Source organism: Loxodonta africana, chromosome 11, assembly GCF_030014295.1.
Source record: "Loxodonta africana isolate mLoxAfr1 chromosome 11, mLoxAfr1.hap2, whole genome shotgun sequence".
In the NCBI taxonomy this organism is placed as follows: domain Eukaryota; kingdom Metazoa; phylum Chordata; class Mammalia; order Proboscidea; family Elephantidae; genus Loxodonta; species Loxodonta africana.
Window position 1 is genome coordinate 60,407,759 of NC_087352.1, and position 20,597 is coordinate 60,428,355.

At 37.6% G+C, this 20,597-nt stretch overlaps 1 protein-coding gene across 11 annotated transcripts in view; it reads left to right on the forward strand.

The window, feature by feature from the left end:
- Positions 1 to 20,597, forward strand: part of PIAS2 (protein inhibitor of activated STAT 2) — a 124,562-nt gene that overhangs the window by 74,267 nt on the left and 29,698 nt on the right. For 4 of the 11 annotated variants that reach the window (XM_064294559.1, XM_064294562.1, XM_064294561.1 and 1 more), the window contains exons 12-14: positions 4,072 to 4,211; positions 12,655 to 12,692; positions 15,584 to 20,570. In XM_064294559.1, coding sequence (XP_064150629.1) covers positions 4,072 to 4,211; positions 12,655 to 12,692; positions 15,584 to 15,766 — 361 coding nt within the window. In that variant the 3' untranslated portion in view covers positions 15,767 to 20,570. Of the gene's footprint in view, positions 1 to 4,071; positions 4,212 to 6,629; positions 6,727 to 12,654; positions 12,693 to 15,549; positions 20,571 to 20,597 lie in introns of those variants that run through there. The other 7 variants (XR_010323456.1, XM_064294564.1, XM_064294568.1 and 4 more) reach the window with 5 other exon arrangements.

Genomic DNA, 20,597 nt, shown 5'->3' on the forward strand with positions numbered 1-20,597 from the left:
GATTTCTAACTCCAGGTCTTGCACATTTCAGTAAAATACTTTGCCGCCTCAAGCTGCCCTTTGAAATCTGTTCATCTCTTTTACATGATCATTTCTTCCTTGTACTTTCTCTACTCGACATTCAGAGCAAGTTTCAGAGTCTTTGCTGACATCGTTTTGGTCTCTTCTTTATTTCCTGTCTTTTTTTTTTTTTTAACTTTTATTGAGCTTCAAGTGAACATTTACAAATCAAGTCAGTCTGTCACATATAAGTTAATATACATCTTACTCCTTACTCCCACTTGCTCTCCCCCTGATGAGTCAGCCCTTCCAGTCTCTCCTTTCCCGAAAACTTTGGCAGCCTCCAACTCTCTCTATCCTCCCATCCCCGCTCCAGACAGGAGATGCCAACACAGTCTCAAGTGTCCACCTGATATAATTAGCTCACTCTTCATCAGCATCTCTCCGCCCCCCCCCCCCCCCCCCCCCCACTGTCCAGTCCCTTTCATGTCTGATGAATTGTCTTCGGGGATGGTTCCCGTCCTGTGCCAACAGAAGGTTTGGGGACCGTGACCTCTGGGATTCCTCTAGTCACATCCAGACCATTAATTATTTCCTGTCTTTTTAATGACCTTTTGTTTTCTTTGTATACGATGTCCTTGATGTCATCCCTAGTCGTCTTCTGTTTTTGGACATTCAGTGCTCAGTGCGTCAAATCTGTCCTTGACATGGCCTCTAAATTCAGGTGGGATATACTCTAGGTCATACTTTGGCTCTCATGGACATGTTTCAATATTCTTCAGCTTCAGCTTGAACTTGCATAGAAGTAATTGATGGTCTGTTTCGCAGTCAGCCCCTGGCCTTGTTCTGACCGATGATGTTGAACTTCTCCGTCATCTCTTTCCAAAGATGTAGTTGATATGATTCCTGCGCATTCCACCCAACGAGGTCCAGATGTATAGTCACTGTTTATGTTGTTGAAAAAGGATTTTTCTAGTGAATGGTTGTTGGTCTCGCCACATTTCTCTCGTGGGATCTCTGACATTGTTTCTTTCACCAATGCCATGTTTTCGAACTACTGATCCTTAATTGTTTCCACCTTTTGCATTCCAATCACCAGTAATTACCATGCATCTTGATAGCATGTTTGGTCAATTTCTGATTACAGAAGTTGGTAAAAGTCTTCAATTTCTTCATCTTTGGTGTTAATGGTTGGTGTGTAAATTTGAATAATAGTCTTATTAACTGTTTTTTTTTGTAATAATTAACCAACACTAAACTTAGTTTTTCAAATGTTTGCTGAGGTTATAGACATTGATCTAATAACTTAAAACCCCACTGGATTTTGATATTTCTCATGATGTGGCAGTCAACATTTTAGTTTTGGAGAAACAAGAAATCATTACTCAACCATTTAAAGAAAAGTTTCATGATATCATGAGGGTAGAACATATACAATAATGAGTCGTTGGTAAGGTGATAATATGTTGGTACATTGACTTAACTCCCCTACAAGTGTAAGGAAAGGAAGGGGCTGGGGGAAGAAAATGAGCTTTGTGTTGCTTCCTATAAATGTGATCAAAGTTAAGGCTCAGTTCAAGATTGACAAAAAGAAAATCTTCAGTATGAAATATTAAAGGAAGAGAAGCTGGGATGGGAAGAAGGAAGACATTGACTCTGTCTTGTACACCTGAAATTTTTCTTCTATTTTTTCAGTGGCTGAGAGAAAGTGATAAAGGTACTTTTAAAAATAAGTGGAAAAAAAAAAAAATGTATATTGTGGGGGGAGGGTCTTGAAAAGTTTGCCTCTAACATCTTTAAAAAATAACTTTAAGATATTAATACTGTGAGGCAGCCAGAATAATCAGAGCCACTTGTCCCACCCCAGCACTAACACAAACCTCATCTCTCTTATCCACTATGCTCCCCTCCTCAGTGTGTTATGACACGCACTCCTGTGTGAGAGGTAGGATCATGCGCAATTAGAAAACACTTTTGGTGACCCCCTGCCCTTCTGCTTTCACCACGGTAGAGTACTACTGTTTTCAAACCTCCAGAAAAAGATGAGCTTTGAATAAAATATAGCTTATTTTATTTCATCCCAGTTTCTCTCTTTCACCCTCTTAGAGTTTCCTTTTCTGGCATCGCTCACCCGTTGCTTATAGTCTTAGGTCTCTGGGTAACACTGAAAGCCAAGAAATCTCCTATTCTAACCTCTTTGAAAGATGACTTCTCTGATCTTCATCTACGTGTGGAAGATGTTTTGAAGTACCGGACTTAGGCTATTGCCTCACACATATTTAATATGCCTCCTGTGTTACTCATTTTTTCTGAGACTAACAGTTGCCACCCTAAGCATATGTATTCTTAAGATGACTTTATTTTTCACATTTTCAGTGGCATCCACAATTTTAAGAGGTAGTATAGAACGACAGACAAGGTCCTTATTTCACGATGCAGACCAATTTTAGAACTCTAAATAGGTTGTGAGTAATTTAAGGAGTTTGAGATTTAAAAAGAGGTAATGAAATAGTCTGTCAATTGTTTGGGGCATGAAGAACATATGCAAATATGTCATCATTTCTTATTGCCACTCTTTAGTAATTTGAGCAATAATAGTCTGTTTCAGTAAGGGAAAGGACAGCTTTGTGACCATGATTCTAATTTGTTAAGTTTCTGTTGGTTTCACTTCCTTCATCTTTGTAACCATCCTATCCTGCTGCAGAATTCTGTGCCTCAGTCCATAGGTTTACAGTACCGGTAGTTGACGGCAGTGCTTTAGGATGCTAACCTTAATGTTTTAGTCCCTATTTAGTCACTGTGTTGGCAACATGGCCATCATCAGCCATAGGTCAGTAACACTGTTTAGTTTCTTATATATACTCAAGTTGTTTTTCGTGTAAACTTGTAGTTGTTTACCTTGGGCGAAAAGAAAATGCAATTTAAATAAGAAGGATGTAAAATCATTTCTCCTTAAGTCTGAACTTAAAAAAAAAAAAAGTTTAATTGAACTGATTCTTGAAATAAGTATTTTTTACTATAAGTTTAATTTGTACCTTTAGCATGTACAGCTTACTTGAAAGTCATAAACCCTGCCAGAAGAATAGGTGATGTCATCATGGTAGCTAGCGTTTTTAATATTAGATATTAAATCTTGAGTAGTTACCTCCTAATTTCTGATTGCTGCCTACCACCATAGTTCGGTTGGCTTTAGGAAGTGATTCCCAGATTAGAATCTAAGTTTGAATTGAAGAACCTCTGGTTGAGCTATAGTAAAATTTAAGTCAAATCTTAAGAATCCCCTACTTGAATTCTGGAGTCCCTGAGTGGTGCAAATGGCTAAGTGCTTGACTAGTAGGTGAAAAGTTGGCAGTTTGAACCTACCACATGCACCTCAGGAAACAGATCTGACAATCTGCTTTCAAAAGGTTTGTTTAAAAACCCTGTGGAGCAGTTCTACTCTGCACACATGGGATCACCATGAGTTGGAATCAACTTGACAGCAACTAACACAAACTTGAGTTCTAAATCTCTTTTTAGACAAAATTACTGGTGTCAACACATATATTATGAAAGGATGTTGTTGTCTTTTGAGTGCTGTTGAGTTGATTTCGGCTCATGGTGATGCCATGTGACAGATTAGAATTGCCCCAAAGGCTTTTCTAGGCTATGATCTTTATGGGAGCAGATCTCCAGGTCCTTTCTCTTGGGTAGCTGCTGCGTGTGTTCTAATCGCCAACCTTTTGGTTAGCAGCCAAGTGTAAACCGTTGTGCCACCAGGACTCCTTAATAAAACATACGTGAAGTATATCTCTATTCTTGGATGAAAATGTGTATTACTCCAGCTCTGTACATTATGTTTTAATGCCAACTTGCTCTTACGTCACAGCTGCTGGTGAGAGCCAAGATACATTCATGTTAAAATGAAGACTGTTATGAAAGAGGAGAGTAGAGTATTGTGTACTGAGTAGCTCCCATATAGTTATGTTAAAACTTAGTGAACTTACAACTGAGAATGCCCAGTGGTGCAGCCCTTCTCTCCTGTGAACTAACAGCCAGATTGTTTGTAATTTCCCATGCTATTTAAAACAGGGTTCTCATGTATCAGCCATCTTCTGTAAGGGTGCCCAGTGTGACTTCGGTTGATCCTGCTGCTATTCCGCCTTCATTAACAGACTACTCAGTACCATTCCACCACACGCCAATATCAAGCATGTCATCAGATTTGCCAGGTATGTGAAGAGTTTTGCTTTTTATCGATTTTATTATTTATTTTTAATCTTAATCTGTGGAGCAAATATAGTTTTAAAAATTTTGAATAGGAGTGCAAAGGAAATTTGAAAGATTTCACGTAAAGGTAATATCTGTTTTAATATATGTCACGTTCAAATATTATCCTCTTTTTACTGCAGAGCAATCTATACGATCCTGATGATAGGAAATACGGTAGGATAGAAGACAATTTTCTTTAGAGTTTATTCTCCCTTATGGAGAGTTTGTACTTGGAGAATTTTTCTTGATTTATTTATTGTAGAAGCTTCACAGGTTAGGGAGAGTATTTTCTCATATGTGGTGTACTTCTTGGTAGCTCATCAGAATATGCTATGATATAGTGTAGGGTCTATTTGGCTACTAGCTTTACCCTGTGGATTTTTTCCCCCACTATTAGGACGGGACCTACCAACTGTTTTCCCAGAGTGGTACTTAATTAACTTTTAGAGATACCATTTATATGCGTATTAACTCTAAAGTTGGAAAAATTCAAAATTACTGATTTACCTTAGTACTAAGACTTAAGCAACTAAGGCCATATTTTAAAATTTAACTCCCCCCTCCCGTGCCCCAATTCTTCTTCCCTGTCTCCATAGCCACTGAGGGGGGAGGGGGCAGATACTTTGTCATTTGAGCAAGTTAGACCCAGTGTCTCTCTCATTCATGATTTCCTTTCTCACCTTTTTAGTTGAGTACAATTCCCTCGTCCTGTTATGAAGTTGATTTTGGCTTATGATTTCTTCTTCAGCCTCTTCATGAGGTCTTTATTTTATTTTAAGCATAATACTTAATCTGTTAGGCAAAATTTATGTCATTGAAACAGTTGATAGTTGTGTTAGCTGGCCCAGTGTACTTTTGTTACTTGAAATTTGTTCAGGTTATTTGAATAAAGTTTAGTGGAAAAAAGTATACTAAAACTAGTATCGGAATCGACTCGATGGCAATGGGTTTTGGTTTTTAGTATCCATCAAAAAATTTTAATATCTTTTGCTACTTACATGTATACTCCATGTATAGTTTGGGAATTGGTATTTTCAAAAGTTCTTTGTAAAGCCAGCTAGCAACAATTTTGAAGTATTTATTGTCTACAAAGCTTGTTGCTAAGGTAAAGTGAGGTTTTGTGGTCCAGGACAAAGATGGAAACTCAGATTCTTAATTCCTAACTCTGCTATGTATTGCTTTCGTAACTTGGCTCGTATTCATTGACGTTTCAGAGTGTCCAGGTGTCATCTTAATATGTGCTATAAGCAAGCATTCCAGAAGAACATTTTTGCTAAAGACCTTGAATTCAAAAGATAATGAACCTTTTTTGTTGACTAGCTAAAGTGACCCTGGCCATTTAGCAATAGCGTAGACACAATTTACAAATTACTTGCCCTATAAATTATGAACCTGGCTTATTAGTTTTTCATTTGGAAGGATTTACACTGTTTCAAAATTTGGGCATAAAGTAAGTCTTTCTTTAAAAAAAATAATAAATTTGAGAAAATACGGTAAAATATGTATGAACTGTGTATTTGATAAAATGCATTTCAAGCTAGTATTGAAGAAATAAGGAGCCCTGGTGACGCAGCGGTTAAAGTACTTGACTGTTAACCAAAAGGTCGGCGGTTTGAACCCATCAGCCACTGTGCAGGAGAAAGATGTGGCAGTCTGCACCTGCAAAGATTACAGCCTTAGAAACCCTATGGGGCAGTTCTACTCTGTTCTGCAGTGTTGCTATGAGTCAGAATCTACTCAGTGAATGGCAAGGGTTTTTTTGTTTTTTTTTTTTTTAATTGAAGAAATGAGACTAACTACATCCAGGGCTGATACTTAGGCAGCATAAACCAGTATGGTGATACTGGCTTTCTTACCACTTGGTAAACTGAATAGAATAGGATCTACCAGCTGTTTTCTGAGCATTGCAATATAAACTGAATGATTTAAGCAAATTTGTCATAGAATATCATGATGACTCTTGTTGATGGGGCCTCCTGTCACGTAGCAGCATCTGAAAACCATTCACAAAACCATCTACCAGTTCAAGGCCTGTTGAGCTACACACAGTTTTTGTGTGTATCTCTGTGCTTTAGAAGAATTACCTGTTTATTGTCATCTATGAATTATGTAGCAGCTGCTACATCAAAATAGTCTAACTTTTACTTTGGTTTTATTGTTAATGTACTCTTTTGTAATTAGTAGTAATAACTTTGATTTTACTTTTGTGCGTAGTTTTTATGTAATTAGTCATATTGTACAGAATATTGATATAAATTTTAAGGATTTATAATAAAATACTAAAATTGAACACTGAGAATGGGAGAGATGACAAAGTTTTAATACGTTTCTTAACATTCCTTTTAAACATCATAAACATGAATCTTCTGAATCTGCAGGAGGACAAAGAAGAAATCATATTAATAATGAACTGCAGCTTGGAGCATCTTCTGATACTGTGCAACAATGAATACAAAATAAAGCAGATTATTTGTATTTATGGAATGGAAAACAGCTTGATTATTTCAAGAAAAAATATGACTGCCTTATTATTGCTAGTGCCATGTTGTCAGGTGTGAATGGTGCTCAAAAGTTGTATCATAAAAATTTGGAAGTGCTAAACATCTACATATTTGATCATGTAGCAGTCGTGTTCTGTAAAAGTTTATGGCTCAAGAAGAGAAAATGTGTTCTCATCAGTAAGGAGCAAAACTAAATAGTTTCATATAATTATGCATTTAAAATAAAATCACAAGTTTATCAGTGTTAATAATACAAAATACGTTTAGAATGTACAATGAGAGTTTTAAACATTTCTTTAGGTGTGTTATCTAGTGCTGCTATAACAAATACCACAAGTGGGTGGTTTTAACAAACAAATTAATTTTCTCACAGTTTTAGGAGTCCAAACTCAAGGTGGCAGCTCTAGGGAAAGGCTTACTCTCTGTCAGCCCTGGGGATTAGGCCCTTGTCTCTTCAGCTTCTGTTTCCTGGTTCCTTGAAGACCTCCATGTGTCTTGGCATCTGTCTTACCCCATCTCTGCTCACTCACTTGGTTGCTTCATCTCTTTTATATCTCAAGAGATATAACTCAAGACGTACCCTACAGTAATCCTGTCTCATTAACATAACAAAGACAGCCCATTCCCAAATGGGACTATAACCAGAGGCATCAAAACAAAAACCAAACCCACTGCCATAGCGACCCCATAGGGTTTCTAAGGCTGTAAATCTATACAGAAGCAGACTGCCACATCTTTCTCCTGCACCACAGGGGTAGAGGTTTGGATTTTATAATACGTATTTTGAGGGGACACTATTCAATCCGTAACATTCCGCTGTTTGGCCACCCAAAATTCATGTCCTTTCCACATGCAAAACACATTCACTCCATCACATCATCTCAAAAGTCTTAAATCAGTTCCAAGTCCAAAATCTCATATTTTGAAACATCTCAATCAAATATGGATGAGATTTTAGGCGTATTCCATAATGGGACAAAATTCCTCTTCATGTGTGAACCAGTGAAATCTAGAATACACGTTATCTGTTTCCAAAGTACAATGGTGAAACAGGCAAAAGGTAGACATTTCCATTACAATGTGAGAAATTGGAGGGAAGAAAGGGTTAAAAGACACCAAGCAAGTCCAAAACTTAGCAGAACTATTTACATTCTCTCTCAAGGCTTGAAAATAATTCTCTGTTGTCTGAGACCATCTGGGCAATGGTACTCCCCTCCAGATTCTTGGTGTTGGCCGTGCCCTCTGGATTCTGGGTGGAGTCCCCTTGGCCCTGGGCTTCAGTCTGCCTTCCAGGCCCACTGGGCTGGCAACTCTGCTCCCTCTGCTTAAAAAAAAAAAACCAAACCCATTGCTGCTGTGTTGATTCCAACTCATGGTGACCCTAAAGGACAGAGTAGACTGCTGCCCCATATGGTTTTAAAGGAGCACATGGTGGATTTGAACTGCCCACCTTTTGGTTAGCAGTCATAGCTCTTAACCTCTACACCACCCGGGTTTCCTTCTTCTCTGGGCGGCTCTATTTCTCTTAGTCCATTTGAGTGACAACCTCACCCCCTCGGCCCCAGCAGGCCCCTTTCTTCTGACCTTTGGGCATGGCAGCCCCACCTCCTCAGCTATGGATAGTGACCCCATCCCCCGGCACTCCGTGAACGACAGCCCCATACTCCGGAACCAAGTTGGTGAAGGACTCTAGGAGGCTGTGACTCCATTCCAGCTTTGAAACCAGTGCAGCCCTTTTTCCCATGCTCCTTCTGAAGTTCTGGTTCCCAAGCTGCTCCAGGGATGGCCCTTTTCTTTTCTGAAGGACAACAGATGTAGGTCCTTTGGTCTGTTTCCTGCCTGTAGAATTCCAAGAGGCAAACAGCATTCTTCCTTTCGTTCTTTCTCTGTCCCTTTCAGTCTAAGCTGATGAGTTTTCAGCTGTGGTAGTTGGCTAGAGCCATCAGTCACAGGCTTAATCTCTGTAACAAAAGATTATATGTAGTCAGATCCTTGGTGAACATTCTAAGACCCATGCCCTTAGTTTGTACAATAGAATTTTCCAAATCTTTTAAGTTCTGTATTTATTTTGCAGAGTTCTTTTTTAAGTCCATCTCTTTCTCCCACATTTCACTGTAAGCAGCAAGGAGAAACCATGGGTCCCCTTTGAGATCTTGCTTAGAAGTCTCATCAGCCAGATATCCAAGTTTATCACTTACAAGTTCTCCATTCCACCAAACATTTGGACATAATTCAGGCAAGTTCTTTGTCCCTGCATCAGAAGCGTCACCGCTCCTCCACTGTCTAATCACATATCCACCATTTTCTTTTAAAGCCTCACCAGAAGCACATTTAACATCCACGTTACTAGCAACATTCTGTTGCTGGCACCATGTGTATTCTCTAAGACAATAGAGACTTTTCTCTGTGGCTCTCCTCGCTTCCATCTGAGCCCTCACCAGAATTGCCTTTGATATTCATAATTCTACCAGCAGTCTCTTCAAGGCAATCTAGGCTTTTACTATTAAAACCAAACCTGTTGCCGTGGAGTTGATTCTGACTCATAGAGACCCTGTAGTACAGGGTAGAACTGCCCCATAGAGTTTCCAAGAGGCGCCTCGTGAATTCAAACTGCTGACCTTTTGGTTTGCAGCTGTAGCACTTAATCACTGCGCCACCAGGGTTTCATGTGGTTGGAGAGCTCAGCTGCTAACGGAAAGGTTGGTGGTTCAAACCCACTAGCTGCTCCTTGGGAGAAAAGTGTGGCAGTCTGCTTCCATGGAGATTATAGCCTTGGAAACCCTATGGGGCAGTCCTACTCTGTCCTATAGAGTCATCACGAGTTGAAATCTACTTGATGGCAATCGGCTTTTTCTATTAGGCACCTTAAAACTTTACCAGCCTTTACCCATTACTCAATTCCAAAACTGTGCCCACATTTTAGGTGTCTGTTAAAATAGCACACCACTCTTCTGGTAACAAATCTGTCTTAAGTTATATATTGCTGCTATAACAAATACCACAAGTGGGCCTCTTTAACAAACACTTATTTTTTCACAGCTTAGGAGGCTAGAGGTCCTAATTCAGGGTGCCAGCTCTAAAGGAAGGCTTTCCCAGTCTGCTCTGGAGGAATATCCTTGTCTCTTCAGCTTCTGCTTCCTGGTTCCTTGGCGACCTCCATGTATCTTGGCATCTGTCTCACTCTGTCTCTGCTTACTAGCTTGGTTGTTTAATATCTTTTGTATCTCAAAAGAAATTGACTCAAGGCACTCTACAGTAATCTTGTCTCATTAACATAGGCAACCCATTCCCAAATAGTATAACCACAGGGATAGAGGTTAGAATTTACAACACATATTTCTGGGGGACACAGTGCAATCCATAACATTAGGTAAAAATAATTTAAGCATTCTTAAGCATGAAATATTTAGGAGAGGATAAAAATATATCAGTACAGTCTGTCATTGCAATTGAAATTTGTGGTGAAATAAGAAAATGGCATTTTGCTAAACAAAAGGCAGTAACATTTCAGGCACTATTGATGAAACCTCACCTATTTCATGTAGGTTTTAATAATCTACTTAAAGTATAAAATTTAAGACTTTGATGATAGTTTAGCATTTTATTAGGAGAAATAACATCTGAAACACTGTATCAAACTTTACCAGGGAAAAATGGTTTCATTGAGAAATAATTTACAATAAAACCCTGTCAGACTTTGTATAGGCAGTGCCTGTACAAAGGGAGATGGTCTGGAGTTTCAACCAAAATTTTAGGAAAATTTCTTGGTATTCTGTTATGGCATTGTATAAGTCATTATATTCAGTCATCCCTGGATGAGGTTGTCAAAAGATAGAGATCAGGTAAATCTCTCAGAACTTTTCTCACTAGACTTTTATAACTGTTGCCACTCATGAAATGATCATCAAAGAGAATTAAACACTAGTATCTGAAGAGCTGGAAACTCTGGTGGCGTAGTGATTAAGTGCTACGGCTGCTAACCAGAAGGTTGGCAGTTGGAATCCGCCAGGCGCTCGTTGGAAACTCTATGGGGCAGCAGTTCTGCTCTGTCCTATAGGGTCGCTATGAATCAGAATCGACTCGACAGCAGTGGGTTTTTGTTTTCTGAAGAGCAAGGATTTGAAATAGTGAGAATAGGAAGTCTTTGGACCTCAGTGGGCAGCCTCTAGTGGTAGAGCTGCAAAAACAGTTTGAAATGTGTTAAACGTTGTGTGTCTTTTAATTGAAATTATGATATGGGGAATAAATGCTTATAAAATGAGTCTTTTTTTTTTTTTTTTTTTAGTGATTTAGCTTCAAATATCCCACCAGAAATGTAGATACTTACTATAGCTTTATAAAAGAAGTTTCAATTATTACAATGGACTGATCTAACAAACATTAAAAATGATTGACCATATAAAACTATAAAAAGCAGAAGCTATTATAAAAATGAAAAGCATACCATTTGAAGTAAAACAATGTAAATAAAATTAAGCCAATTATGTAATAGCCCAATAAACTGTTTTTGTGATTTAATCAACAATAGAGATATTGAATATATACGATTCTCAGAAGATATCATAAGGGCTAGACAAACTGAAATAGTGTTCAGCAGAAGCAGAAAGAGGATTAATTTTTATAAACAATGTGAGAGAAAACCTTGTTATTGCGTTATGTCACTTAATGATTATCAATTTAATGGGGAGGTCATTGGAAAAGCTTGATACGGTTCCCTACGTCAAGTCTTAGCTTAAACCACTGTGTCATATAGCTAGTGGTAGCCATATATGAAATGAAAAATTTTGTCAACAATTTAAAAATACTTTGGAATTGATTTAAAAATTGGTGCTGTAGCTTATATCACTTGATAAGCATTTTTATAACATCTTTACAGATGATAGGAGAATATACTTGAACATTTTTTAGTTATAAATTATACTGGTTATTAAAATTATATTGTTCCCACTAATATTATGTATTTCGAGTAACAGTCTAGTATTAGACTTTCAGTCTGTGTGGTTATTGTATCTGGGATGACATCCAGGGTCGGCATATAAAAATTCCTGAAGTTGAGTAGAAATTGGCCTGTCTTAATGACCTGTACCAAGTGTGTGATTTTTTAAAAATGTATTTGAAATAATCTAAAGGAATTTACTCAGAGAGGTCTAGGGGAACTGACTTTATGATTTGTTATTAAACTTTGCAGATCTCAAAATTTTTTATTATTTATTGTTATAGCTTTATTTAATACTTCCGAACGGTATTATTAGGCAGCCTTTTCCACATTACTATTTCTAAAATGTAATATAAGAATCCTAAATCTTTGGTTTCGAAAGCTACGTGCGCTTAGAACCCAGTTAACCTTGGTGAGATTTAGCTCACAGTGAGCAGCAGTTACTGGGGGCTTGCTTTGTGCAGCATTGACCTTGTACTACCCTTGCTGTGGGAGCGGGAAGCAGAGAGCACTAGATGAAATAGACATCTGTTTAAGGTGTGATATTTTAGATGAACCTCAATATGGTATATTTCTAAAAAATAAACGTCAAGTATCTTAAGAGCCTAAGTTTTTTTTTTCATGGTCTAAACCCAGATCATTGTCATTTTTACTGCTTCTCATTCTATTAAGTGACAAAGGGGAAAAATTTGCTTTGACTAGTCCTACTTCTCTGGAATTTTTGAACTGCTGCCTTTGAGTCATTGGGATGTGATTTTTCCAGTTGTTTTGTCAAGGAATATGTTCATCTTTCGGTTTTATGCACATTAAATATTACTGGTCATGCTCTAAACTGTCCATGTGGCAGAGTGGTGAGGACATATCCCAAGTGTTTTGGGGCTTAGCGTAAATATGAAATGATTTTGGGAAATAATTCTAGCCTCTAAAATAAAAGAGACAACTATTAACAAAGCATTTTTGTTTTAGGTTTGGATTTTCTTTCCCTTATTCCAGTTGATCCCCAGGTATGTATCCTGAATTTAAGCAACTAATTTGTATTTGATTGTTGATTATGTCATACTAACTAAAAATGACCAGTTGCATAAAATCAGGACAGTCAACTCTCAGTTACTTACGTTGGTGGACAGGAAGTTCTATATAAATATTTCACCAGTTTTATTTAAAGGAAAAATTCTGTTTTTCAGTTTATGATATTTTGGCCTTGATACCTGAATTTTTAATTACATTCTATTTAGCTTAATAATCAGTTGTCATTTCTTACAAGCATTTGAGTAATTAGAATGAGGAGAAACAATGCAAGATGGCTGGAGGTTAAATCTTCTCAGAGATAATTTGTAAAACACATTGTATATGTAAGAAAATCAATAGCTGATTAAGCAGACTTGTATCATTAGTTTCATATTCCAATGATTTTAAAGGCAGTAAGATTCGGACTTTTGGGATACCCCAGTAGTTACTATGTATCTCACCCTGTTTTCACTGTCAGATAAGGAACTCTAGCATTCCGGTGGCTTTACGTAAAAACCATGGCAAAAGGGGAAGGGGAAAGTAAACAGAGAAATAAACTAAGGGAGATGTTTATAGGGAGAGTTGGAGGCAGCACCATGGACCACCGCTTCCCGGAGTGCTCAGAATTGGCTAACCACAGGTCTTGTACCAACCTCCTCTTCTCAGGCTGTGTATCTTTTTACACAGACTGAGCATGGGAAATTTGGGCCTTATGTGCAAAAGGAGGAATTTCTTCTTGTCACCTGAGTTGACTTTGTTACATCAGTAGATTCTATAACAAAAGCACCTACGTATTTTTCAAGGAAATGGATGTTTCAGGCTTAAAGTTTTTATGCGAACAACCCTTTTTAAAAAATTGTCTTGGAGCCTTAAAAAAACCCTTTGCTGTCAAGTCAGTTCCAACTCATGGTGACCCTAAAGGGCAGAGTGGAATTGCCTCATAGGGTTTCCAAGGCTGTAAATCTTTACAGAAGCAGAATGCCACATCTTTCTTCAGTGGAGCAAGGGTTTGAACCTACAGCCTTTTGGTTAGCTGCCAGATACTTTAACCACTGCCACCAGGGCTCCAGAGCCTAGAGGATTTTAATTTCATAGCTTTATTTGGCACACTTAATGGCAAGCTAATTTATTTGGTAAGTCAGCAGAAGGGTGGGATTTTGCCTTTAGTTTAGAATCCTTAGGTTTTGTTTTGTTTTACCCCTGTGTTGCCCCCATAGTCCCCATTGTCCTTGTGCAGGTACGTGCCCATTACACATAAGGAATACAGAGTGAGATGAGAGAGCAATGGGTGCAACCCCAGTACTACAAGAACTCAAGGCACAGAGCTCATTGGTGGTGGGACTGTAGCTTTTAGCACTCATTTTATAAATCAAAGACAGGACCTTTTTATTACTAGGCAGGCAAAAATTGCTTGAGAGGTAGAAGGAATAAAAATTTAACTGGGCTTTTTTTTTGCCAAATTCTTCTCCAATTTTAGTGAAAAGTTGGAAACTGGTTTGCTTTAAGAGAAGAATTTTAATACCTGACAAATGCATTATATTTAGAGCTCCTTGGAAGCTTTTTAAGAACAATTACCTCTCCCACTTGAGTCCTTTTGTGTGTGGCACTCATTTGATTATGAACTCATTTTATTACAAACCAAAAGACATTTACCCATTATAAACATTAAATTACTTTTTTTGAAAGGCAGCCTGAATTTTAATTGTTGCCTTCCACTAACTGGCAGCTTAAACCTGAGGTTGTTTCTGTTTTATGGGCCTTGAAGGTCTGTAGTCCAAACAGCTTCAGTTCTGAATTCCTGTTCTGTAATGCAGCATTGGAAACCCTGGTGGTGTAGTGGTTAAGTGCTACAGCTGCTAACCAAAGGGTTGGCAGTTCGAATCCGCCAGGTGCTCCTTGGAAACTCTATGGGACAGCTCTACTCTGTCCAACAGGGTCGCTATGAGTCGGAATCAACTCGACGGCACTGGGTTTGGTTTTGAGTTTTTAATCCAGTATATCCAATGATAGCTAGATTAATGTATAGAGTGAAAGATATTGATCAAATAGCCTAACTGTTCTTCTTTCATACAATAAAACTAAAGATGAAATTTAGGAAATCTCTTACAGTGTATACTAGACCTCACTTATTTTGCTAACATCAGTACGGTTGTTCCTCACATAGAATATGCTCTGGCGATGTAAACTTAAGCTTGCGGCACTTACCTGTCTCTACTCCTCTTGGTCAATGTTAGAATATTAAATTCAGTTTTTAATTTGTTTGGGAATCAGCAACCAGGATGGTGAGGGGACTTGAGATGTGAACACTTGGAGGGAGGATGTCAAGCAAGCATGACAAAGAAGATTAGATTAGGTCTTTAAGATTCATTCCCAGATTTTATGATTACATGAGATCATTGTTCTGAGCATACACATAAAGTGTCTAACTGATGTTAAATTATGAAAGGTTTTTTGAATTTTACATTAGCATTTTTGCTTAATACCATTAAAAATAAGTAATTACTAGCTTTTTACAGTGTTCATTTAAAGCCCATCTAAATACATTTAATGAGCAAATTAAGATTTCGTATGAGTCATAATTATGGGGCCAATATTTAATATTAACTTCAGTTATTATTGACATTATTTGTATTTTTACCAATGTATGTGGTCAACCATCAAGTTCTACAACTTTTCAGAGAATCAAGAAAATGCTGCATTCACAAAATAATGTAAAATAGCTAAATTCATGCCACCTTCCACCCAAAGCTGTGAAATTTTGAGAAATTTTAAAATCCCAGTAGGATTTAAGTATGTGGCTATCACTTGTGCGTATCTAACCGTCTCTAGTCTCTTTATTTAAAATCAATGTAGCCTCTTCCTCATCGGCATCATTGTTTGTTTCAAGCAGTACTGTCCTCCTATGTTTTTGGATAGTCTCACCTCACCCTTAACAGCAAGCAGTACGTCTGTCACCACCACCAGCCCCCATGAGAGCAGTACTCATGTTAGCTCATCCAGCAGCAGGAGTGAGACAGGGGTCATAACCAGCAGTGGAAGTAACATTCCTGACATCATCTCATTGGACTGAGGAGGACTCCTTGGATTCTAGGAATCATTAATCACAACTGCTCTTTATTGGATCTTTGGTCCGTGGAACCTATTTTTTGAGCAGTTACTTTGATATTTATTGAAATTTCACATGGATTCTTTTGCTTTCTGAGAGATGAACAAATGGATTCTTTTGCTTTCCGAGAGATGAACACAGATGACTGCAGCAAGAACCAAACGACATGCAAGGATATTTCTTATTCATGGTGTACCCTGAGCATCAGATACATTCAGCCATAACTGTATCTTTCTAAGTGATGGATTTCAATTTCATATGTTACTGAATGGATTCTACAAATTAGTTAAAAAATTTTTTTTGGTTGTAGTAAATGGCAATAACGTATGTAAATATTCAAGTAAACTTTTTTCTAATTAAGAAAAAAAGATGTAATTATTCTAGAATGACAGCAACTTATGTTTAACCTGATGTGACCAAACCCTAACTCACTGCCGGCCATCAAGTTGATTCTGACTCATAGTGACCCTATAGGACAGAGTAGAACTGCCACGCAGGGTTTCCAAGGCTGTAATCTTTATACGGAAGCAGACTGCCACGTTTGCCACATCTTTCTCCTGAAGAGCGACTGATGAATTTGAACCACAGACCTTTCGGTTAGCAGCCCAGTGCCTAAACACGGTGCCACCAGGCCTCCTTACCTGATGTGAAAGAAAAAAAAATAATGGAAGGAGTTATGTTTGCTGAATGGGCCTTTTCCACAGAGATTTCATTGAAGTAATGAAGCCTTGATAAGTGGCCAAAGCTTGGGCTGCACTTTTCTTCTGCAGTTTCAGTTTTCTCCCTGATCCCATCAAAGAAAATGGCCTTTGATAATGCATTTTGCCCTGATTGCCATTTACACTTTGACATTGTTAATGAATGCAGAATGAAGTTCTGGGATTTGGCTGTTCTTTATTCGTGATTATGTTGAAGAACACTCTGCAGATTCTGCCCTGACCTAATATGTGTTGTATTTGGTAACTGTACATTCTCAGTCTAGAGTTTTCTGTAAATTTGAAGGCTTGCTTTCTCAAAAAGGAGATTCCATGGACCCATTGAATGAAATGTTTGGCGGGAAAGGTGTGGGTAGAATGTTAGAATTTTCGTCACACTCTCCATAAATAATGAGAGCTTACTGGCATCAAAGAACAGATTTAGGGGAGGTGGGAATAACAGTTTAATTTCTCCTTAAAAACTTAGTTTGTTCACTTATTTTACTGAATAATATGTATTTGTTGAAACTTTTTAGGTTTTCATAACATTGACATGGAAAAATTGTTTGAGATCACTGATTGCACTTCTCAACAGTATACTCTGAAGCTCAAATAATTGACCTTCAGACTAAAACAAACAAACAAAAAAGGAATAGGGTGGCAGCAGATCTCATTATTGGAAAAGGAAATCTTTACTGAAACCATGAAAGATAAAATAATTAGAAATGTTTTAACTGAAGTGAGGAAGGGTCAGAGCACTTGTCTTGCTCTGTGCTGCCATCAAACACTCCAAGGAGCCCCTGTGGTTCTAGATGCATTTTGAAACACACTCTTCTGTACTGCATTTGCTTTTAAAAAATCACTGAGGAAGCTGAATTTTTCCGCTTACAGAAAAATTTTCATCTGAAGTTCCGTTTGCTTCATTTGCCTTCTTAAAGAACTTTTGGGTTCTCAAAGATTTTAATATTTTCCTGATGTTTAGATTTCTCTAAGCTGTGCCTACTTCCTTGAAAAATAACACCCTTTTTTTTTTTCACTTATCCAACTAACTGATTTCTCAAACTGAAGTGCCCAGATGAGGTCTCTTTGTTTTCAGTTAGAACAGGGACACACGACTTCATGGCCCATGTAACTCTAGGGAGCTGACTTGTCTCTGCTTGGTCTTTTGCACCTTCTTCAGTTTTCATGGCCTTTCTGTGCTCCTTTTGATTTAATTTCATGGGTTTTCTACATCATCCCTTCTTTGGCTACATCATTCCCTTACTTCATGTATTATCTCATAGGGAGGGCTGCTGATTATTAAAGTCATGGAAAAAATTGGGATCTTCCAGCAGCGGTTGCACCATAGTTGCTAACTATACCATCCTAGTCATCAGATTTCTAGTCCTTTGGTCTAGATGTAGAATTTCTTCTTAGTAAGATTTTGTGTTGCTGCTCTAAATACAGATGCAATTTCTGTTAACTTTGTAACCAGAAAAAGTAAACTGATTTGTGTGGTATAATTTGTTAATAAAGAAATGATGTATATCTGTTATCATTTTGCTACCGTTTAGATGCTCAGAGACCCCCCCCCATGTAACCAACATAGTTGTAAAAGGTAAATGAAAATCTTAATAGAAGTTAGTTTACTTGGTTCTTGTAACTGATTCCCATGCTTTTGTAGTCGTGCGTTGTTTCCTTTCCACTATCTTATGTGAACAGTTTTAGTGTTCATTTTTGGTGCTTTACACTGAACTGACATGTACATTTTTAATTGATCTCATACAGGCAACTAACACTTTATATAAATTTTTAAGTTTATAATCTTAAAATGGGGGTTTATATTGTTTACATAACTTTGAAGGTAAGTACTTTATACCATTGGCCTTATGGCAGTGTCATGATTATCAAGCTATTATCTTTTGTTTAGTTTGGTCACTAAATATTTTTGCCAAGACCCTGACTTTTTAGCAGTTCGTTTTGCTGAGACAGGTTTCTGCTTAATGCTGTTTTGGAAGGGGTCATCTTAGCTGTTAATTGTAGTCAGCCAACTAGTACTCATCTGGGGTATCTTGTTCAAGGAAAGGACTTGGAGTTATTAGTCTTAAAATCACTTAACCAGCCTGCATTTTTATCTTTCTTCACTTAGAAATGTTAAGGGCTTTTCCTGCTTTGGTAACTCCTGACTGTAATTGGTGCTGAATATAGCTTCACGCCAAATGTCTGCTTACGCTCACTTTCTGACCCTTAGGTGAGAGTATTTTATTTCCACTTCTGACCATAGGATAATTATAAAGGCCAGATAAAGCAGTCGAGGTGAATTTAGGTTATATGGCATTTATTTGATCATAATGTATTTCAGGAAACCCTGGTGGTGTAGTGGTTAAGTGCTACAGCTGCTAAGCAAAAGGTTGGCAGTTCAAATCCACCAGGTGCTCCTTGGAAGCTCTATGGGTGCAGTTCTGCTCTGTCCTGTAGGGTTGCTATGAGTTGGGATTGACTTGATGGCAACGGGTTTCATTTTTGGAATGTTTTTCAGGAAGGCTAAAATGAAAACGTGATATTGCATAGATGAGAGATACCACGTATAATTAAGTTAATCTGTTAACTCTTGGCATAATTTCCTTTAAATGGAGTCTCAAGGAGTTTGAAGTAAAGTAAGACTCTGGATTTTAGGTAAAACTGTTGAACAGAGACTATTCCAACTTTGATATTCAGACCTTTTGCCTTGAGACCAATCCTGGACATTTGCCATTTAATAACCGAGGTGTTTATTTTTCTTCTGCCAATAAAGTATTCATTAGTTACGCTTTGCCTTTTTAAGTAAAGTTGATATTTACAAAGCTCTAGCTTTATTCTCAGGTTTGCCAGTCATTTTTTTCTATCCCCCAGATACTAGTTAAAAAAACGCTTAACAGTTTAATTTTTGCTTTTAGTAAACATTTTCCCTACAGCTTTGAACATATATTTCTATGGAATGTCATTGAATTATTGCCCAGCTCTTTCCATCTTAGAAACTTGGAGCAGTGCACCATTTAAACTAGGGTATGACATTGGAGTGGTGGCCCTGGATTTGTGTCGTGTGGGAGCATGGAGTTGTTATTTAGATAGGCGATTGATGATTCAACCTGATTCACCAGCTATTCTGCTACAGTTCTACATGAATATGGTAAAAATTGTGAAAAATAATTTAAGAATGTCTCTGGCTTTTAAGAGCCTGACACTTCTGTTAGATTGGTTTGGAATTGCCATTTTTGTTAGGAACCAGACCCCTGTTCCTAGAGAAGAATAAAGCTGTATAAAAATGCCTGTTCTCCTCTAATACTTACCTGGTTGAATAATGTTTTTGTTTATGTCAGTAATATGTGCTCATTGTGGAGAGTTTAGACAATATAGGAAGTGTAAGGAAAAATAACAATTACCTGTAGTTCTATCCAGAAAAAAAAAGTGTCACTTTTAATATTTTCGCATATTTCTTGCCAGTCTCTTTGCTATTTGTGCATGTTTTTAACTAATGTTTTTCATATATTTTCAGTATAATTTTGTATTTTTTTTTCTCAACCTACAGGCATTATAATTTAATGTCATTAAGAACTATGCCAACCTTTATTAATTGCATGATATTCTGTTGTATGGCTGTGCCATGATTCATATAACTTTTACTCATTGGACTTTTTAGATTGCATCTCATAATCCTGCAGTGAATTCCTAGAGGTTTAATTTCTGGGTCAAAGGGTATGAACATTTTTGTAGTTTTGGATTCATATCTTTCCTTTTGGTTGGACTAACCATATTTTCCAAGAAAGTGCAACATCTGTTTCAGTGCAAGCCTCTGCACTAAAGCCCTCTGCCCTTCTGCCCTGGGTTAACTGACTTGGAGGTAACTGGCAGAGGTTTTCCCAGGCTACCTCTGTGTCAAATACATCTACATGACATGTTTCGAAACATCTACATGTGATTATCCAAATGATTTCTCTCAAAGTTTTACTCGTGCTGTGAAGTAGCCGAATTGCTTTGTCAGACTACATTTTCCATTTATAGTTAAAAAAATCTTGTCACTTTTTTTTTTTTTTTTTTAACTCTTTGTGCCTAGGGCCAGCCCTTAGTAGCCAGCTCTCTTT